The 17896-nt window shown below is 36.9% G+C and overlaps 1 protein-coding gene across 2 annotated transcripts in view; it reads left to right on the top strand.

Annotated features, from left to right (window-relative positions):
• ABCC4 (ATP binding cassette subfamily C member 4 (PEL blood group)) overlaps window positions 1-17896 on the top strand; it is a 286479-nt gene that overhangs the window by 244908 nt on the left and 23675 nt on the right. For both annotated transcript variants that reach the window (XM_069067341.1, XM_069067340.1), the window contains exons 27-29: window positions 511-600; window positions 14944-15116; window positions 15459-15564. In XM_069067341.1, coding sequence (XP_068923442.1) covers window positions 511-600; window positions 14944-15116; window positions 15459-15564 — 369 coding nt within the window. The remainder of the gene's footprint in view (window positions 1-510; window positions 601-14943; window positions 15117-15458; window positions 15565-17896) is intronic.

Genomic DNA, 17896 nt, shown 5'->3' with positions numbered 1-17896 from the left:
GTTCCCATTAGTTCATTCCTCCTTCAGGCAGGAACAGAAAGTCCCAGTTGTATTCGTCTAGGAGACTTCCCATACCAGGAATATCTTTTACCAGTGGAGAAAATGTCCTTGTTTATCATTCAGTGCTAGTGTAATGATGTTTAGCAATTTCCCCTCAAGTCACAAGTCTTTATTATAATCATGCTATTCATATTTCCCAGGTACTACACCTGGATCTACCATTGATTTTCATTGGTACCCTTGAAATGAGGTTCATCAGATAACTGAATCGTGGTTTTTCCCATTTGTTAAACAAATATCACCAGAAAAATTATACTGATTATACCCTGCTCTTTAGCTATCTATGATATAGCTGCTATGTAGAACAAATAGAGAAGCTATATATTTTTTTTCACTAGAATTTGTTACATTAAGGTAGTGACATTTTGTGCTTTATTCTATCTTTACTAAAACAAATGAATAGATCTTTGTGCACTTCATACATTGATAGACATTTTGTTGGAATTTTAGGAACCTGTTTTATTCACTGGAACGATGAGAAGAAATCTGGACCCTTTTAATGAGTACACAGATGGAGAATTGTGGGACGCCCTGAAAGAGGTGATTTACAAAATTTCCTTTATTTCAACTTTATATGTTTGTTTTGTTATGTAAGATGGGAGATTCTGAGAGGAGGCTTATCTACTCAACTACTTTCTTTCATTTATTTCTTTTAAATAAACTTTCACTGTGATTTCCCCCGGTAACCCTCACCCCTCACCTTCCCTGAGAGCTATTCCGTATTTTAAAAATAAAGTTTTTAAAGAAAAAGAAAGAAAAAGAGAGCCAGCTAGGTGGTGCAGTGAATAGAGCACCCACCCTGGAGTCAGGAGGACCTGAGTTCAAATCCAGCCTCACACACTTAACACAAAAACTAGCCATGTGACCTTGGGCAAGTCACTTATCTCCAATTGCCCTCCAAAAGGCAAAAAAAAGAAAGAAAGAAAAAGACTTTTCTTTCAGTATTCATTTTTAAACATTCAAATGCCAAAGGCTTTTCAAAGTTAGAGGAGAAATAGACAAAGAGAAAACAAAAATAACCCCCCCCCAAAAGCCATAGAAATTATAAAACTAAAACTGCTTCTTTGAAAACATTGATAAAATTAACTTTTAGCCAATCCAGTTTTTAAAAATAGAGCAGAAGATCTGTTGAAGAAAATAACAAACTGTTCACGTAAATTCACAACAAAGCCAAAAGAATTATCAGAACCCTACTATACACTGTTATATACCAAGAAAACTGAGAACACAAAAGAAGTAGAATAAAACATTCAAAAATATAAACCTGAACAGCAAAGACCAAATTGAATAATCCAAATAGCAGAAAAAGGCATTGTTCCTATTAAGGAACTGATGGGTAGGATAATTCCATCAGATTTTTAAATGATATTTAGTACCCATACTACACAAATTATTCTCAAAAATTGCAAACAAAAATACCCTGATTCCTTTTTCTGAGACAAATATAGTCCTAATATCTAAACCAGGGAAGAATAATACACAGATAGAGAATTATTGAGCAATATTATTAATTAAAAATGATTTAAATAAAATCCTGTTAGACTATAGCAACTTATCCAAGGATCAGCATTAACAATTTGGGTTTATACCACAGATGCAAGAATGGGAAACCATCAACATAATTATGTTAAAAATAAAAACATCAGAAACCACATGATTATCTCAATGGATGAGGAAAAGGACTTTGACAAAGTATTACACTCATTTATGCTAAAAACCCTACAAAGTAGAGGCATGGAGGGACCTTTTTTAATATCATAAAAAGTAACCAAAAGCAACCTTCTTATGCAATGGGGATACACTAGAACATTTCCCAGTAAATAATGGAGCAAAGCATGAAGTAAGGATGCCCAAGCTCATCAATATAGTTCTGGAAAGTCTAGCTATAGCAGTAAGACAAAAAGAAATTAAAGCTAGGTATAGAGGAGATAAAACTATCCCTATTTGTTGACAATGTGATGGTTCACTAAGGAAATATTTAAGAATCAGCAGATACTAACTGAAACAGTTACTTCAGCAAATACAATAAACCCTCAAGCATCAGCTGCCTTTCTGTAGGTATAGAGGAGATAAAACTATCCCTATTTGTTGACAATGTGATGGTTCACTAAGGAAATAATACTAAAGAATCAGCAAATATACTAATCGAAACAGTAGCTTCAGCAAATAAAATAAACCCTCAAGCATCAGCTGCCTTTCTGTAGGATAATAACAAAATCTCAGACTAATTCAGAAGCACCTTCCAAATTATTATAAAATGCATAAAGTATCTGAGGATAAATCTACCAAAGCACATAAAACACTTATATAGACTTTATCCTGAATTGATACATAAAGAAATAAAGAACAACTCTACACTGGCCCTGGAATCAGGAGGACCCGAGTTCAAATTTGGCCCCAGACACCTAACATTTACTAGCAGTGTTTGGGCAAGTCACTTAACCCCAATTGCCCTGCCTTCCTCCCTCCAAAAAAAAAAAAAAAAAAAAAAAAAAGAACAACTCTAACAGCTGGAGAAACGTTCAGTACTCATGGCAGGAGTATGCCAAAATAATAAAAATTAAAATACCAGCAAGGTTAGTTTATAATTTTAATGCTATGACAATCAAATTATCAAAGGAGTACTTTTTAGAACTGAACAAAATGACAAAATTCATTTGGAAAAAAATAAAAGATCTAGAGTATTAAGGGGTAATGATGAAAAGAGGTAGGGATGAAAAGAAAATAGCCCTCCAGCCCTAAAACTAAATTAAAGCAACAATCAACAAAGATATATGTATTATGGTTAATTAGTTATTTTGTGTTAAAAAATAATGATTTTAGGTCAATGGAACAGACTAGACAAGGAAGAATCAGAAACACTGAAACTTAAACCAGAAAACATAAATTATTTAGGGAAGAGATTTCTGTTTTATAAAAGCTGCTGCTTAAAACTGATCAGCAAAATGGCTAAAAATTAAGATTAAACCAATTCTCTCTCTGTCTCTGTCTCTTTGTCTCTCTCTGTCTCTCTCTCAAAAGATAAATGGTTAAAGTATATGAACAATCGGTTTTCAAACGCTCCAAGTCACTAATAATCAGAAAAAATGCAAATCACAACAACCCTGAAGTTTAACTTCTTGCCCTTATAAATTGTCAAAGTGACAAAAGATGGGAAGAGTCTAAGTTGGAGGGATTGTTGCAAAATGGGCATGTTAGTAATTTGTTGGTGGAGTTGTGAATCTATGTAGTCATTTTGGAAAGCAACTTGGAATTATTCAGCTATCTGTTATAGCATTCAGCATCCTTGTACTTAGAAGGAGAGAAAGCAAGCAATAAAGTGTCCTTTGTTGTGTATTTACCTTCTTCTGTGAATTTGAACTACTAATATGTTACCTCATTTGTCCTTAAGAGAGTTAAGTACTGGATTAGCATTCAAGACTGTTTTCTAATATCAACCTGACCAATGACAAAATGAGTTACCTGGAGAAATTAACTTCTTTTTGCTTCATTTTCTACATAGATTAAACAGGGAAGATAATACCACTACTACCCAAAAGATAACTGAGACAGTACCTATTAAGCACTTAGGGCTTTATGGAGAAAATGTGTTATCAATGTAAAATATAATTAAGGTCAAAACATTAAAAAGTAACAAGTAGCAATAGGAAGCAAGAAAGAAATCATTTTGACTGAGCTGTTAGAAATAGGCTTTACTTTATTTCTAACGGTGTCCTTATATGTATGTATATTATTGTATGCATATTTTTGTTATGTATATTTTTGCTGTAGGAATATCACACAACTTCTTTTATATGCTTATCAGTACATTTCTATGAACTACCCTTCCTCTTACCTATTGTAGTCTGTACATATTTCTGTTTCTTGCTATGTGTGTATTGCTTTTATTGCTTGTTCCAACTAGGTGTTAAACTCAAGGGCAGAGACCATGTCTTTTACTCTGCTTGTGATTTCTCTATGGTATCATTGGAGTTCTGTGTGTTTTGTTTTGTTTTTTAATGGTTTTGTTGGGGTTTAGGGTTTGGTTTGGTTTGGTTTGGCTTTTTTGGTCAGGACCTGTGAAAATCATTTTAGGAAACTTATTGTGCAACAAATTCCACTAAATTCAGTTTGGTGACTGGTCTCTAATTTATAGGCTTAGGCCTGTGTCACTCAGAGGTTGAGTGATTTGCCTAGGGTCACACAGCCAGTGTGTATCAGAGGTGAGACTTGGACCAGGTTACCTCCTAAGCCAGGCCACATCCTCCTTCAGAACTTAATAAACATGAAGAATTGTAGAACCTCAGATAAGCAAGCCAGGGACTTTGACAGTCAGTTATTGTTGTTCTGTTGTTTTCAGTCATGTTGACTCTTTGTGACCCCATTTGGAGTTTTCTTGGCAAAGATACCAGAGTGGTTGGCCATTTCCTTCTCTAAATCATTTTATAGATGAGGAGGCAGACAAACAGAGTTAAGTGACTTGTCCAGGGTCTACCAGTCAGTGTCTGAGACCAGATTTGAACTCATGAAAATGAGTTTTCCTAACTTCAGGCCTGGAACTCTGTCCACTGCACCACCTAGCTTCTCCCTAATACCCTGTCCTCTGCATAAATCTGGCCTTCAACATCTCACAAAACGGCCTGAATGATTTGTAATTTTTTAGAGAATGTGTAGTAACTTTTGCAAAAAGAAAGGAATAAGAAAACATGCACCCATAAATGACACTAAAGCAGTTGGATTAGTTCTTCTGGCTTGTTATTTTTTTTCCCTGTTACCAACATAGCTGTCACTTATTTTATCCTTCATGGGATGTCTCTGAAATTTTTTTTTTTTGCCTTTTTGGAGGGCAGTTGGGGTTAAGTAACTTGCCCAAGGGTACACGGCTAGTTTTTTTGTGTGGGTGTTAAGTGTCTGAGGCCTGAACCAAACTCTGGTCCTCCTGACTCCGGGGCTGAAGCTTTACTCACTGCACCAGCTGCCCCTATCTCTGAAATTTTAATGTGCTGGATAAGATTTTACTATGCACTGCCAGCCTTGGAGGCCAGACAGTTTCTTACCTGTAATTCTTGTTTTCTAGAGGTGTGTCTGTGATAGTCTTTACACATCCACCCAACTTCCCAGAAGACTTGGGGATTTTTTTTTCCCCTGAATCTAGGCTTATTACTTCATCTTCTGTTTGGAAGGTAATTGGCCACTAAGATTGTCAATCTCTACATATGAGTTGGATGCATATTTATTCAGTGGATTGCTTTTGTTACACACCTTAAAAGACTGTGAATTACAGTTGCAGGTAAATGATTTCACAACTTGTTTCATAACTAAACATCCATAAACTCTCTAGCTAATAAAATTAATCCAGGCAAAATCCATTCAGCCTTCCCTGATCCTACCATCCAGAGTCACCTGTTACTGATGACCTTCCCTCTTAGTCCTCATATGGTGATTTATTCTATACTTCTCTAATGTACATGATGTGTAATATATGTACATATCACATATTATAGTTACCTATAGTTAGACTCCATCCCTCCTTTTGGATGGAGTAAATGCCATGAGGGCAGGGATGATACCTATTTTAAAAATATGTACACACACACGCATACATACATCTGCCCTCATTATCTATCACAATGCTCATGTGCATATATGAGGTGCTTATTTAATTTGTCATAATGTTAGTTAAATCAAAATTCATCCCATAAGTATAGTAGTCTGGGTTATCCCTACCGATTCCTCCAGTTTCTAATCTCCACTGTGCCCTTACTACAACCCTTTTATTACTCCCTAATTTATTCTCTATTACTTTCCTGACCATAGCTATTCCAGACCCCTCTTCCCTTCTAGACTCTCATAGCACTTTTTACCTCACCTCGACAGAAGCTAGAGGTCATTCACCCTAGGTTCCCTTTTCCCCCTACTTAACATTTCAGAGCCACTTCGCATCATCTCAGGCTCTCTCATTTTGCATAACTGGACAAGTCGCTTAACCTCTCTTGACCTCAGATCCCCCCATTGTAGAATGAGGGGGTTAGACATGGTGACCTTCAAGGGCTATAATCTATTTCCTCTCTGCTGGATCATTCCATCCTGTCTACAAACATTCCCAGAGCTCTCAACAATCCTTTGAAAATTCTCATTATCTGGTCCATTCAATGTCTTCACTTGTTTATCTCTTGTTCAGTTCTCAATACTTATGATCTGACATCCAGCCTTGAAGAAACTGTCCCCTCCAAAACTGTCAAAAATTTAATCACTAAGTCTATTAGATTCAGTCCTTATCCTTCTGGATTCTGTAGGCATACTGTTGACCAACCTCAAGACATTCTTTTCATTTGGGATTTTAATTTGATTGTACTCTCTTATTCTCTTACCTGTCTGATCACTCCTTCTAAGACTCCTTTTCTAAATCATCACCTATATCCAACCCCTTAATAGTGGTTTGTCTTGTGCTGTCTTCACTTGATGACCATAAGCTCCCATGGGTTCACTTATCTCCATCCAGATGACTCCCTGAGCTATAGATCTACATCTGGTCTTTCTCCTGAGCTCTCATCCCTTATCACCAGCTGCTTAGGAGACATTTCAAAATGGATATCTGATTGGCATCCAGATTCAATATAGCTGAAATGAAACTCAGTTTCTTCTTCCAAACCCACCCCTCTTCAGAATTCCCAAGGTTCTTTAAGATTATTACTACTGCCCTTCTAATCCTAGAAGATAGGAAATAATGTCTGTGAACAAGTAAAATTTATACATGTATGTATGTATTCACGTATGTATGTTTGTATGTATTATCTTACCCTATAAAATCCTTGAGGACAAAGACTTTTATTTTTGTCTTTGTATTCCCAATGCCTAATTCACTACCTGACAAATAGGAGGTGCTTAGTAAATGTTTATTGATTGATCCAACTAATATTTAACTGACTGGCAGGCTAAAATTATTCTGAATTTTGTACTGATTTTTCAACTTGTTCCATTGCAATAGAATATGATTATATTGTCTCAATGAACCTTGTTCATGTTTTAAAAAGTGACAATCTGGGGGAAAAACAAAACAACTAGAAATGTACTCTTAGGTATAAGAATTTGAATAAATAAATGCATTGAAAATAAATTGAGGTGGGCTTTTAGGTGGCCCTGGAGTCAGGAGGACCTGAATTCAAATCCAGCCTCAGACACTTAACACAAAAACTAGCCATGTAACCTTGGGCAAGTCACTTATCTCCAATTGCCCTCCAAAAAGCAAAAATAAATAAATAAAAGAAAAGAAATTGAAGCATTAATAGAAAAACAATTCTATCTATAACTAAATTCAGTATCTTTGAACTATTGATAAAACATAAACTTGTTTAATCCTTAGAACCTCAGTTTTAAATTGCTTCTAGTAGAGTTCCATGTTGCTTTGTAACTTCTTAGAAATACTGAAAATGACAGAAATATTAACAACATAAAAATGAAATTTTAGAATATCTCAATGGAATTCAAATAGGACAATGATTAAGTATTTGATAACCAGGTTTACATAGTTGTAAAATGAAATGAAATCCATACCTACAGTATTAGTCTTTCTTCAAAAAGTATTAGGTACTTAGATTAAATATTGGGCTCTTTCCATTGCTTCATAGAGAGGTTTCATTCTCTAAAGTGCCTTAAATCCGTTTCCTAAGGACATTCAAATTCCTCAGGTTTCTTCAATTCCCTTAAACTACTTAATGGACAATGAAGTCCCTGAACTCAAACTTAACCCATGTTCCATGGTCATATCTACTTCCTATCATCATCTATCCACTTTGCTATACTCATAGTTCCCTTCCTCCTGTCATTATATCCTAGCCCATAATAACATACACTGTGTTCATCATGGGCTGATACTGAGTCAGTTGACACTTTTATCAATGTTTACTAGAGTAAATTGAATCATTTTCAGATAACCCCAAAATGAGAAAGTTTGACTAACAGCCTATAGGGTTATCATTGGATTGGGATTCATTAAATTAAAGAATTTTCAGTTCCTTTGGGATATGGTGATGAGTTCAAATGCCATTCTGCCCCCTTTGAACAACTTAAAAGAAATGGTAATGTTTTTGCTGAGTCCTGTAGAATGCATAGAATTTTGAAGCTGAAAAGGATCTCCTTTTCATAACCTTTATGGCCTTCATTGGAGCAGAATTGCCACCCAAGTTCCTTCCTTCCTTCCTTCCTTCCTTCCTTCCTTTCTTCTTGCCTTCCTGACTTGCCTGCCTTTCTTTATTCCTGCCTTCCTTCCTGCCTTCCTTTCTGCCAACCTACCTTCCTTTTCTTCCTTCCTCCTTCCTTCTCCCCCTTCCCTCCCTCCCTTCTTCCTTGTCTTCCTTCCTACAGAGATCAAATATGATTATAATGAAGTCCAACAGTATCTGGTGGCAGTACACTCAAGGATTTTTTTTTAACCTTCCTAAATTAGGCAATGACAGTTTGATGTAGTTTGTTAGAAAAATGTCTACAAGAGTTCACAGGAAACTTAAGATAGTAATCCTTCTAGAATAACATTCTGAAGACACAAAGGGAGTCTTATCCAGAGAGACTGTCAGTGTATAAGAAAGGCAACAATTCTTATGAAATGAGCACGAGTAATTGCAGACGCATCCCAAAACATGGCAAGGTCCAAAATAATAGTGTCAGGAGTCCTAAAGCTCAGAATGAGCCAAGGCTGAAAGCTAGGAAAACACATCCAAGAGAGGGGAATTTTTAAAGCTTTATTGGGGGTTAATGGAAAATTAAAGAGTATAGAATCACTTGTAATTAATTTTAAATAGCACTAAAAATTTTTCCTTACAAAATTACTGGTTTTCTTTAAAATGTGAAAAAATTTTAAAATCTCTTCATAAGGGTGATTTTGTTACATACTGACAATTTTTAAGACAATTACCTTTCCAGATGTATACTGAAATTTAGTAAGAAAATGGAATTTGACAAATAAAAAATTAATTTTTGTGCACCTTTTCAGGAATTTCGTTGGAAATATTTGTACATGATTCAATTTTACCCTAGAACTTAAGAGGAATATGAAGAATTTCAAGAAAACATAGGGATAAAACATAAAACCTATGTGGAAAAATTAAAGGCCTTGAGAATATACAGCTTGAAAAAGGAAAAGCAACTTAGGACAACAGAATTTTAGAAACTGGCATAATTTTAAGAATTACTTCGCTCCACTTCATTATTAATTCTCTGCTGTTGCAAAGCAATGTGTTCCATGTTACTGAAATGGAAAATGCCCTCAAGAAGGTTATAAGACATGAACATAAATACCCGTAATGTGTTAGAAAGACCCAGATGAAGAAATGGACCCAGAAAGGTGTGGCCTTTTAAAATTTAGCCTAGAATTACACATCTAATAGACGACAGAGCTAGAACTCTTGAATGCAGGCTTTCAGATTGTCTTCTTGTACACAGCCCTGTTATGCCTCATTGCCTCCTTTATAACTTCACTATTATCAAATATAAATTAGTTACTGATTGCTTTTTTTCACCAAGATATATTAGGAAGTAATGGTAGACTTCTGATGGCAAATAAACTATCAAAGGCTACTTCTAAAGCTTTTAAAACTCCCTTGGATGGGGCAGCTAGGTGGTGCAGTGAATAGAGCACCAGCCCTGGAGTCAGGAGGACCTGAGTTCAAATACAACCTCAGACACTTAACACTTACTAGCTGTGTGACCTTGGCCAAGTCACTAAATCCCAAGTGCCCTCCCTTCCCCCCTCCAAAAAGCAAAATTTAAAAAAATTAAAAATCAGTAAATAAAAAAATCAGTGATTAAAAAAACTCCCTTGGAGACCTTGTTAGATTCCATAGGTTCCCATCTATTCATGATGGTTGGAGTAAATGACTCTTTTGATTGGATTCATTTTCATTAATGGAAATGAACATTGTCTAGCACATAGAAAGCAATTTGTTTCAAGTATGTATTAAAGGATGTTAGTTTACCCTGTGTTGGCTCATAGAGGGAGGAGATAAACTGTTTAATGAAACTACAGTCTAGAACAATGTTTGTGGGGATTTTCAAAGTGTTACTTCCATGTTTGTGACCGGGGCTCTTAAGATCCGAGTACAGGCTATGGATGATTTTATCAAGCCAGAAATACTGTGAGTAGGGTGCCAGAAATACTGAGTTTGTGGCAGACCAGGAACTAGAATTCAGTGCAGTTTCTAAGACAATATTCCTAAACCCCCAGGTCTTTTCATTTTTTGTCTTTTGTCTCTTTTTAAAAGAAAATTGAAATCGTACTGATGATGGACGAGATCCCAATAGGTTCAGCAGGAATTATGATCTTTTCTAAGACCAGAAAACCTGCAATATCGTCTGGAAAGAATTCAAGGTCTCAGGCTTAATTGGAGTGAGAGTTGTAGAAGTTTATTGTTACTGCTTCTATGAGAAGCGGCCAAGAGTCCTTTAGGGGACCTGCAAGTGAGAGGGGTACATGCTTTTACCTTTAAAGGGTAGGGCTGCCATGGTCAGGGCTGACCAGATGGGAGGGGCCTCAGTGCATAGACAAAGGTCAGAGCTGACCAAGAGGAGCATGTGAATAGATAGTTCAGATAAGATTTGGGCCAGGCAGAAGCAGACAAAAGGCAAGGACAAAGGAGGGTGTGGGCCAGGCCCAGAAGAAATGAAGAGATTAAGTAAGAACAAAGGGGTCACAGGGTGTTGCCTAGGTGGAGTGTGGGATTGGGAGAAGGGGCAGATCTCAAGGATGGGAAAGGACAAATCGAAGTTACAACTTTACAAAACAAAGTGCAGTTACAAAGTCACAGACTGGTTTTACAAGTTGGTTTCACAAATTGATCTAGACCCCAAGTACCCCATCAGTACCATTTATGTTGTTATATAATTTGTAGATTCCTTTAAGTTTTACAAATTACTTTGCTAGCTATTAGAACCATGTTGTTGTTTAGTCATTTTCAGTTGTGTCTGACTCTTTGTGACCCCATTTGCTATTTTCTCGGCAAAGATACTGGAGTGGTTTGTCATTTCCTTCTCTAGCTCATTTTACAAATGAGGAAACTGAGGCAAACAGGGTTAAGTGACTTGCCCAGAATCACACAGCTAGTAAGTTTCTGAGGCTGGATTTGAACTCTGATCTTCCTGACCCCAAGTCCAGTGCTCTATCCACTATGCCACCTAGCTGCCCCAGAACCATTTTACAGATAAGGAAACAGAAGTAAAATAACTCACAGTCATACAGATAATAGATCTTATGATACCTAGTCCAGTGTTCTTTCTGATGTATTACACTACTTCCCTGAGGACAATTCAGTGTTCTAGCAAGGATAGGAAACCTGCAGCTTAGAAGCCACATGTTGCCTGCTAGGTCTTTGGATACAGCTTTTTGACTGAGTCCAAGTTTTACAGAACAAATCCTTTTATTAAGGGGATTTGTTCTGTGAAGTTTAAATTTAGTCCGAGTGTCACACTTAAGGACCTAGAGGGCCACAGGTGGCCTTGAGGCCACAGGTTCACCATGCCTGTTAAAGAAAAGCACCTGCTAATCATATAACCTGAACCCCACTTTCTCATTTCTTGGAGCTTTAAAAGATCCTGACTCCAAGATGAATTTTTTCATTTCATAGCTATTGTTGTGTAGTTAAAGACTAGTTTACTTTTTACTTTTGGTTTTTGCTATTTGTTATTGTAATTGTTGGATACTTTAGCTGTCACCTTTATTTAATGAGTTGTTGACCCCATGGACTTCCTATATATAATTATTATGTAAACTCCTTGAAGACATGAGACTATGATTTGGGCCATTTTAGCCCCAGCACCTAGTGTAGGGCCATGCACATAAGTACTTCAGAAATCTTTGTTGAATTGTTGAACTATATTTGCCTAATGGCTCCATTAAACCTCTCTTCCAAATCACATATTCATGGAATTGTGCCATCATACCAGTGGTAGCCCATGAAATCATTCTTAGAGATTAAGAGATTAGTTACCTGTAAACCACAATTTTATGAAGGTACAGCTACAATAAACAAGACAATTGTCCTTATGGTTTAGAGGGAATGACCATACTTAACTTTAGAATAAAACAGTAGACTTTATTGTTTATGTTTCTCTTTTCTGTTGGCTTATGAAATGCCAAAGTCTCTGCATTTACTTTCTTTGACCACCTCTTCTTAGTCTTCTTTGCTAATATGTCTTCTCGTACTGTAAGTTTAGATGTCCCAATCCTCTTCTTCATCTCTGCTTTCCCTTCCTTCCTTTGTTTCCTCTTTCCTCTTCTTCTTTCCTTCCTTCCTTTCTTTCTCTTTTCTTCCTTCTTTCCTTTCTTTCTTTATTCTTTCCTCCTTTCTTTCCTTCCTCTCTCCCTCTCTTCCTTCTTCTCCTTTCTTCCTCCTTTCCTTCCATTCTTTTTTCTTTCTTTCTTCTTTACCGTCCTTCCTTTTTTTCCTTATTACTAGTTTTTCCCTCATCTCTTCCAGCTCTCTCATCTACATCCATGGATTTATAAATGTTAACCCCATACCTCTCTTACATCTTTCTACCTTTGGAAACCCTTCTCCATAAGCAGCCAGGTCGAACAAAGGATAGAGTGTTGGATTCAGGAAAACGTGAATCCATTTCCTGCATCAGACACTTTATAGTTGAGTGACCCTTGGCAAGCCACTTAATCTCTCTTACCCTCAGTTTCCTCCTTTGAAAAGTGGGGACAATAATAGCTCCAGATCACAGGATTGTTGTGAGGATCAGATGGGAATCACATAAGTAAAGAGCTTAAGAAAAAGTGCCACAAAAATCCCATCTCCTACAAGGAAGCCTTTCCCAACCCCTCCGAATTCTAGAGTTTCCCCTCTTTTAATTATTCCCTCCTTATCCTGTAAATGCTTGTTTACCTGTTTGAATATATTTCTTTGCTAGTTATCTCCCCCATTAAATTGTGAACTCCTTGAAGGCAGACACTGTCTTTTGCCTAAAGAGGCCTATTCATTGAATGGGTGTTACCTCACTCAAAGTGAGAAAATGAAAAGGCCTTAGCCTACAAGGGCCAGGGTCTCCCATTGCATTCAGGGTCATCCCCAGTCATCCTGACGAATATCTAGCCACTGGACCCATATGGCTCTGGAGGTGAAGGTGAGGCTGGTGACCTTGCACAGCCCTCCCTCACTCAAAGCAAAGTCAACTGCAAGTCATGTCATCATTTCCCCGATGTCATGGTCCTCTTCGAACACAAAGGACAAACACAACAATCCCTTGTATAGGACATCACTATACTTACTTAAGTGCTTAATGAATTGACTGATAAAAATGCAAACTTATGTTATTGTGCTCTTTGTTCAGAACAGATCAGATGCCACTTCCTCTTGCTGTCTGCTTCCTTTAATTTCTTTATTTTGCCATCTAGACCTCTGTCACATTCTAAAGTTATCCCTTCCACATCTCAGGGAGTTAGGGGCATGGTCCCCCCACTGTCTGGAAAATCCAAGTGAAAATTGTACCAGAGAAAAAGTCTGAATTTTTTCTTTTTCTTTTATGGGGTGTTGATGGTACCTTATTGTAAAATTTGTCTTAAGTATTTGGTCATAGGCTCCATGTTGTCTGCTGGCCTTCATGTGTCATTTACAGCTTCTACAAACCTCCAGAAAAATACCCATTTCTTTCTTATACTGACCCCCCCCCCAATATATCAAAACCATATTGGGGAAAGTTGTGATGTAGAAGGGATAACTTTATCTACCTCATTATCATGCTTATTTGTGTATATAATATCTGATATCTATCCGATTATATCACCCTAATCCCATCCAACAGCTACTTACTCAATGTGTGCTAGGCACCAGGAATATAGGGACAGAGTGGAAGACAACTTTTGCCCTCAAGAATATTTTTCAGAGAGATACGAATATCTATATGATAATTTTAGGAGGAAGAAGAAAGCATGAATAACTAAGATCAGGAAAGGTAGGAGGTAACACATGAATTGAGTACAATTCACCCATGAGAGATCAATAGTCTATGGGATAACCATAGCAAGAACAGCAAATATTCTGGTTTGGGTGGGAAAAAAATAAAGTGGTAAAGTACAGTAATATTATATAAGCCTGTAAAGATAGGCTAAAGCTAAAAGATTTTTAATGTCAAGCCAAAATAACTTATTATATTTTCATCTTTGTGTAGACAGAGATAATGTGATCTTCATCTTTTATTCCCCATTGCCTAGCACAGTGGCTCCATCAAATGTATGTTATCGAATTGAATTTGTTAGGCTCAAAGCGGTGGAGATAAAGTTAAATTAACACCTGAAGTTTATAGATGGGACCAAAATTTGGAGGGATCCCCAAAGAAATCAGGCAATAGATCTCATGAAATAGGTTTTACCTTTTTCTCTTCTTGAAAAATATCTATTTCTAGATAAAAGTATATTTTGAAGCCACCCAATATAGTAATCTATCTGTCAAAGTATATAGATATCCAGAGAACCACAGGCACTGAAGTTACTTTTCAAATAAAATGTAACAAATTTCCTCACATTGAACTAGAGGAATTCGTATGGTGCCTGTTTCAAAATGGAATTGGCATGACCTATGTTAGCATGCAATAGAATCATGAATAGACTTGTAAAAAGATTGAAATAAACGTTACGCTTGTTGATATTTGTCAAAAGAGGTATCGAAGTTCCCATTACATTTATTCTCCAAAGTAAAAAATAAAAAAATTTGCCTTGACATGTCATATTCTGCCTCGTAATTAGCTGTTGGGAGTAACTCTCCCAGTCACTCAAGCATTTGTGGGCTAGGGATGACACGAGCAGCTTATGTCTCCTGAAGTAAAAAAATCTTTGAAGATGCCATGGCTGGTTGACATTATTTCTTCAATAAGAATTAGTTTAGAAAGTCATCCTTCACCTTTACTTCCCTGCAGGTACAACTTAAAGAAGCTATCGAAGATCTTCCAGGCAAAATGGATACCGAGTTGGCAGAAGAAGGATCCAATTTTAGTGTGGGACAAAGACAGTTGGTTTGCCTTGCCCGGGCTATCCTCAGGAAAAATCGAATATTGATTATTGATGAAGCAACAGCCAATGTGGATCCCAGGTACAAATATGAGGGTCTTGCTATTATGATACAGCATTGTTAATAGCATAAATGAATGAGAAGAGTGTCAGGGTGGCCAAAATTCTTTTAGTGCTTTTTCTGGAGATAGAACAAACATCCTTAAAAAAAAAAAAACTAAATTTTTTTTTAAAAAACTAACTAAATTTAGTTTGCTACCTACCAGGTAAAAAAATATTTTCTGCCATTCTTTAAAAAATATTTCTTAGGCATTCATCTCCATCCCCAATCTTGGTTTTAAAGAGTAGAAGTATTCTTACTTATTTTTATGTTTTCTCTTTTTCACATTTTCTCTTCTGCATTGAAATTTTTGTCTTCTTTTAGGACAGATGAATTAATACAGAAGACCATTCGAGAGAAGTTTGACCAGTGCACTGTTCTGACCATTGCACACAGGTTAAACACTATTATCGATAGTGACAAGATAATGGTAAGAGGACTATATGTTTGTCATTTCATTTTCATCTGTCTTTTTTATTTCCTGCATTCCCTCATCTCAGTCTAAGCCCTACAGAAAGTTATTTGAATTTTTTTTTTTAACATGCAACTGGGAAACAAGATATACAGGCACTGGGTATAGAAATCCATCTTGCCCTACTAGAAAGTCAGAGGGGGTATGCGGGAGGATGTAAGAGAGAGCAGATTTGGGGGAAGGGGTATTCAGTAGGATCACTATTTTGGGGTGGGGGTAGGGGAAAGATGGGGAGAAAATTTGTAACTCAAAATCTTGTGGAAATGAATGTTAAAAACTAAAAATAAACAAATTTTTAAAAATAAAAATAAATAAATAAAAACTTTTTTTTTAAAGTGGTTTGAAGAAAAGACTATACATAATTGCCAGGACTTATAGAATGATGTGAGAGCACTTTTTATACTTTATATCATCCTCAAAACAACTCTGTGAGGTAGCTTCTGTTTTTAGAAATGAGGAAACTGAGGCCCAGAGAAAAGGTGGGCATAACTCATAAACATTAAAAGCAAGATTTAAACCCAGGTTTCGTATGATGCCAATTCCAGGACTCTTTCCATTCTCCCTGCCTTTTCTCTAGAACATCACAACCTCACAACAACTTATAACATTCATTAATCTTTGTAGCACATGACTTCAGGGTATTTTTTTCCTGTCTTATTGATCTAAATTTTCATACTTATAAATTGATTATTATAGGCCAATTAGGAAATCTCTTACACTAAACAAGCAAAGCCCCAAAGAAAATCTGTGAATGTCATCTGATCCTCTTCCCTGATAGACACTGGGATAGATATAATTTTCTTTAGGCTTAGATATGTTAGGTATCTTATATGGGACTACACTAATTGACCAGAAGGGGTGGGGGAATGGAATAGAGAAGGGCCAGCATTTTCCTGACAACCTTTATAGGTCTATTTTCAACCCTTCAGGATGACATCAGGAATATTGCTACTAGGTGATGCCCATATTGACCTCTTAGGCAGTTTTATCGTCACTAACAGCGTGCCTGTTTCACATTAAGTATCCAGTTGGGATCATTAATGACTACATCCTGAAATATAGCCCCCATGTAAAGTGCGGGCAGTGAAGCCATACACTATACAAGGCAGTATATCCCCATAATGAATAGATAATGTCAGGATGCCCATACCACATTGGGTGATGAATTGAACTAGGTCAGGGATCAACTGTGAGGGCACAAGACAGGTTTCCGGATGCAGTTAATGTAAGCACAGCTTTCAGCAATGTGTCATAACCAGACTGCTAGAAACCACCAGTTGAACACCGTTCTGCTGGACAGTCATATCAAAGCAATGGCATGACCCTTCTAGAGTAATGGAAACAAACACCAACAATCCTGAAAAAATAGAGGGCGGTCCTTAGATTCAAGACTGGCCTAAAGAATTGTGCAGTGCTCTACAAAGCTAACCCTTCATATTAACTTCTTGATTCAATTAAAGCTATAAAAATTAATATCTCACTCTACTTTTCACAAATCTTTGTTTTTCTCATCAGGATTACGTTTGATAGACTACAGAAATGTTTTTTCTTTGTACATTTGGCCAATTCTACTTTGAACTTTTAACTGTTTTGAAGGACTTTGGGGGGAGTGGAATCCTTTATCAGAAAAGCAATTTGAGCTCTAGGCAAATAAACTTTGGGATTCTGGAATTGGAGTTCAGAACATTGGTTCAAATACTGACTCTGACATTGACCAGCTATGTGACCATTGACAACTTACCTTATTTCCCTGAGCCTCAGTTTCCTCAACTGTAAAACTCAAATAATAATTGCTGTAGTGGTAGGTATAGTGTTTTTGTGAGGCTTGCGTGAAATAATGTAAGTAAAGTACTTTGCAGAACTTAAGAGAACTGTCAAATAAGGGAATTCCCTCCACCGGTATGAGCTGGTACCTTTTCTGCCATTTGTAATCTAGAGAATTGAAAAGTTAAGTGGCCTGCCCAGAGTCAGAGGGTCAACAGGTAGGTGTTAGAGGCTAGACTTGATCTCAGGTGTTCTTGGCATCCAAACCAACTACCCAGCCTCTCTTTATGAACATAATTGTATACAAAATAAGTCTCAGGTAATTTAGGAGAAGAGAAAATTAAAAAGCAAACCAAACCACTTCCCCCCTACACACACACACACACACACACTCTCTCTCCCCCTCCCTCCCTCCCCCCCTTCTCTCTCTCTGTCTGTCTCTCTGTCTCTCTCTCTGTCTCTCTCTCTCTGTCTCTCTGTCTCTGTCTCTCTGTCTCTCTCTCTCTCTGTCTCTCTCTCTCTCTGT

Source organism: Petaurus breviceps, unplaced genomic scaffold (assembly GCF_028583685.1).
Source record: "Petaurus breviceps papuanus isolate PSGF00001 unplaced genomic scaffold, PetGlider_PUasm1.0 90743, whole genome shotgun sequence".
Classification (NCBI taxonomy): domain Eukaryota; kingdom Metazoa; phylum Chordata; class Mammalia; order Diprotodontia; family Petauridae; genus Petaurus; species Petaurus breviceps.
This window is presented reverse-complemented; position numbering and strand designations above follow the sequence as displayed.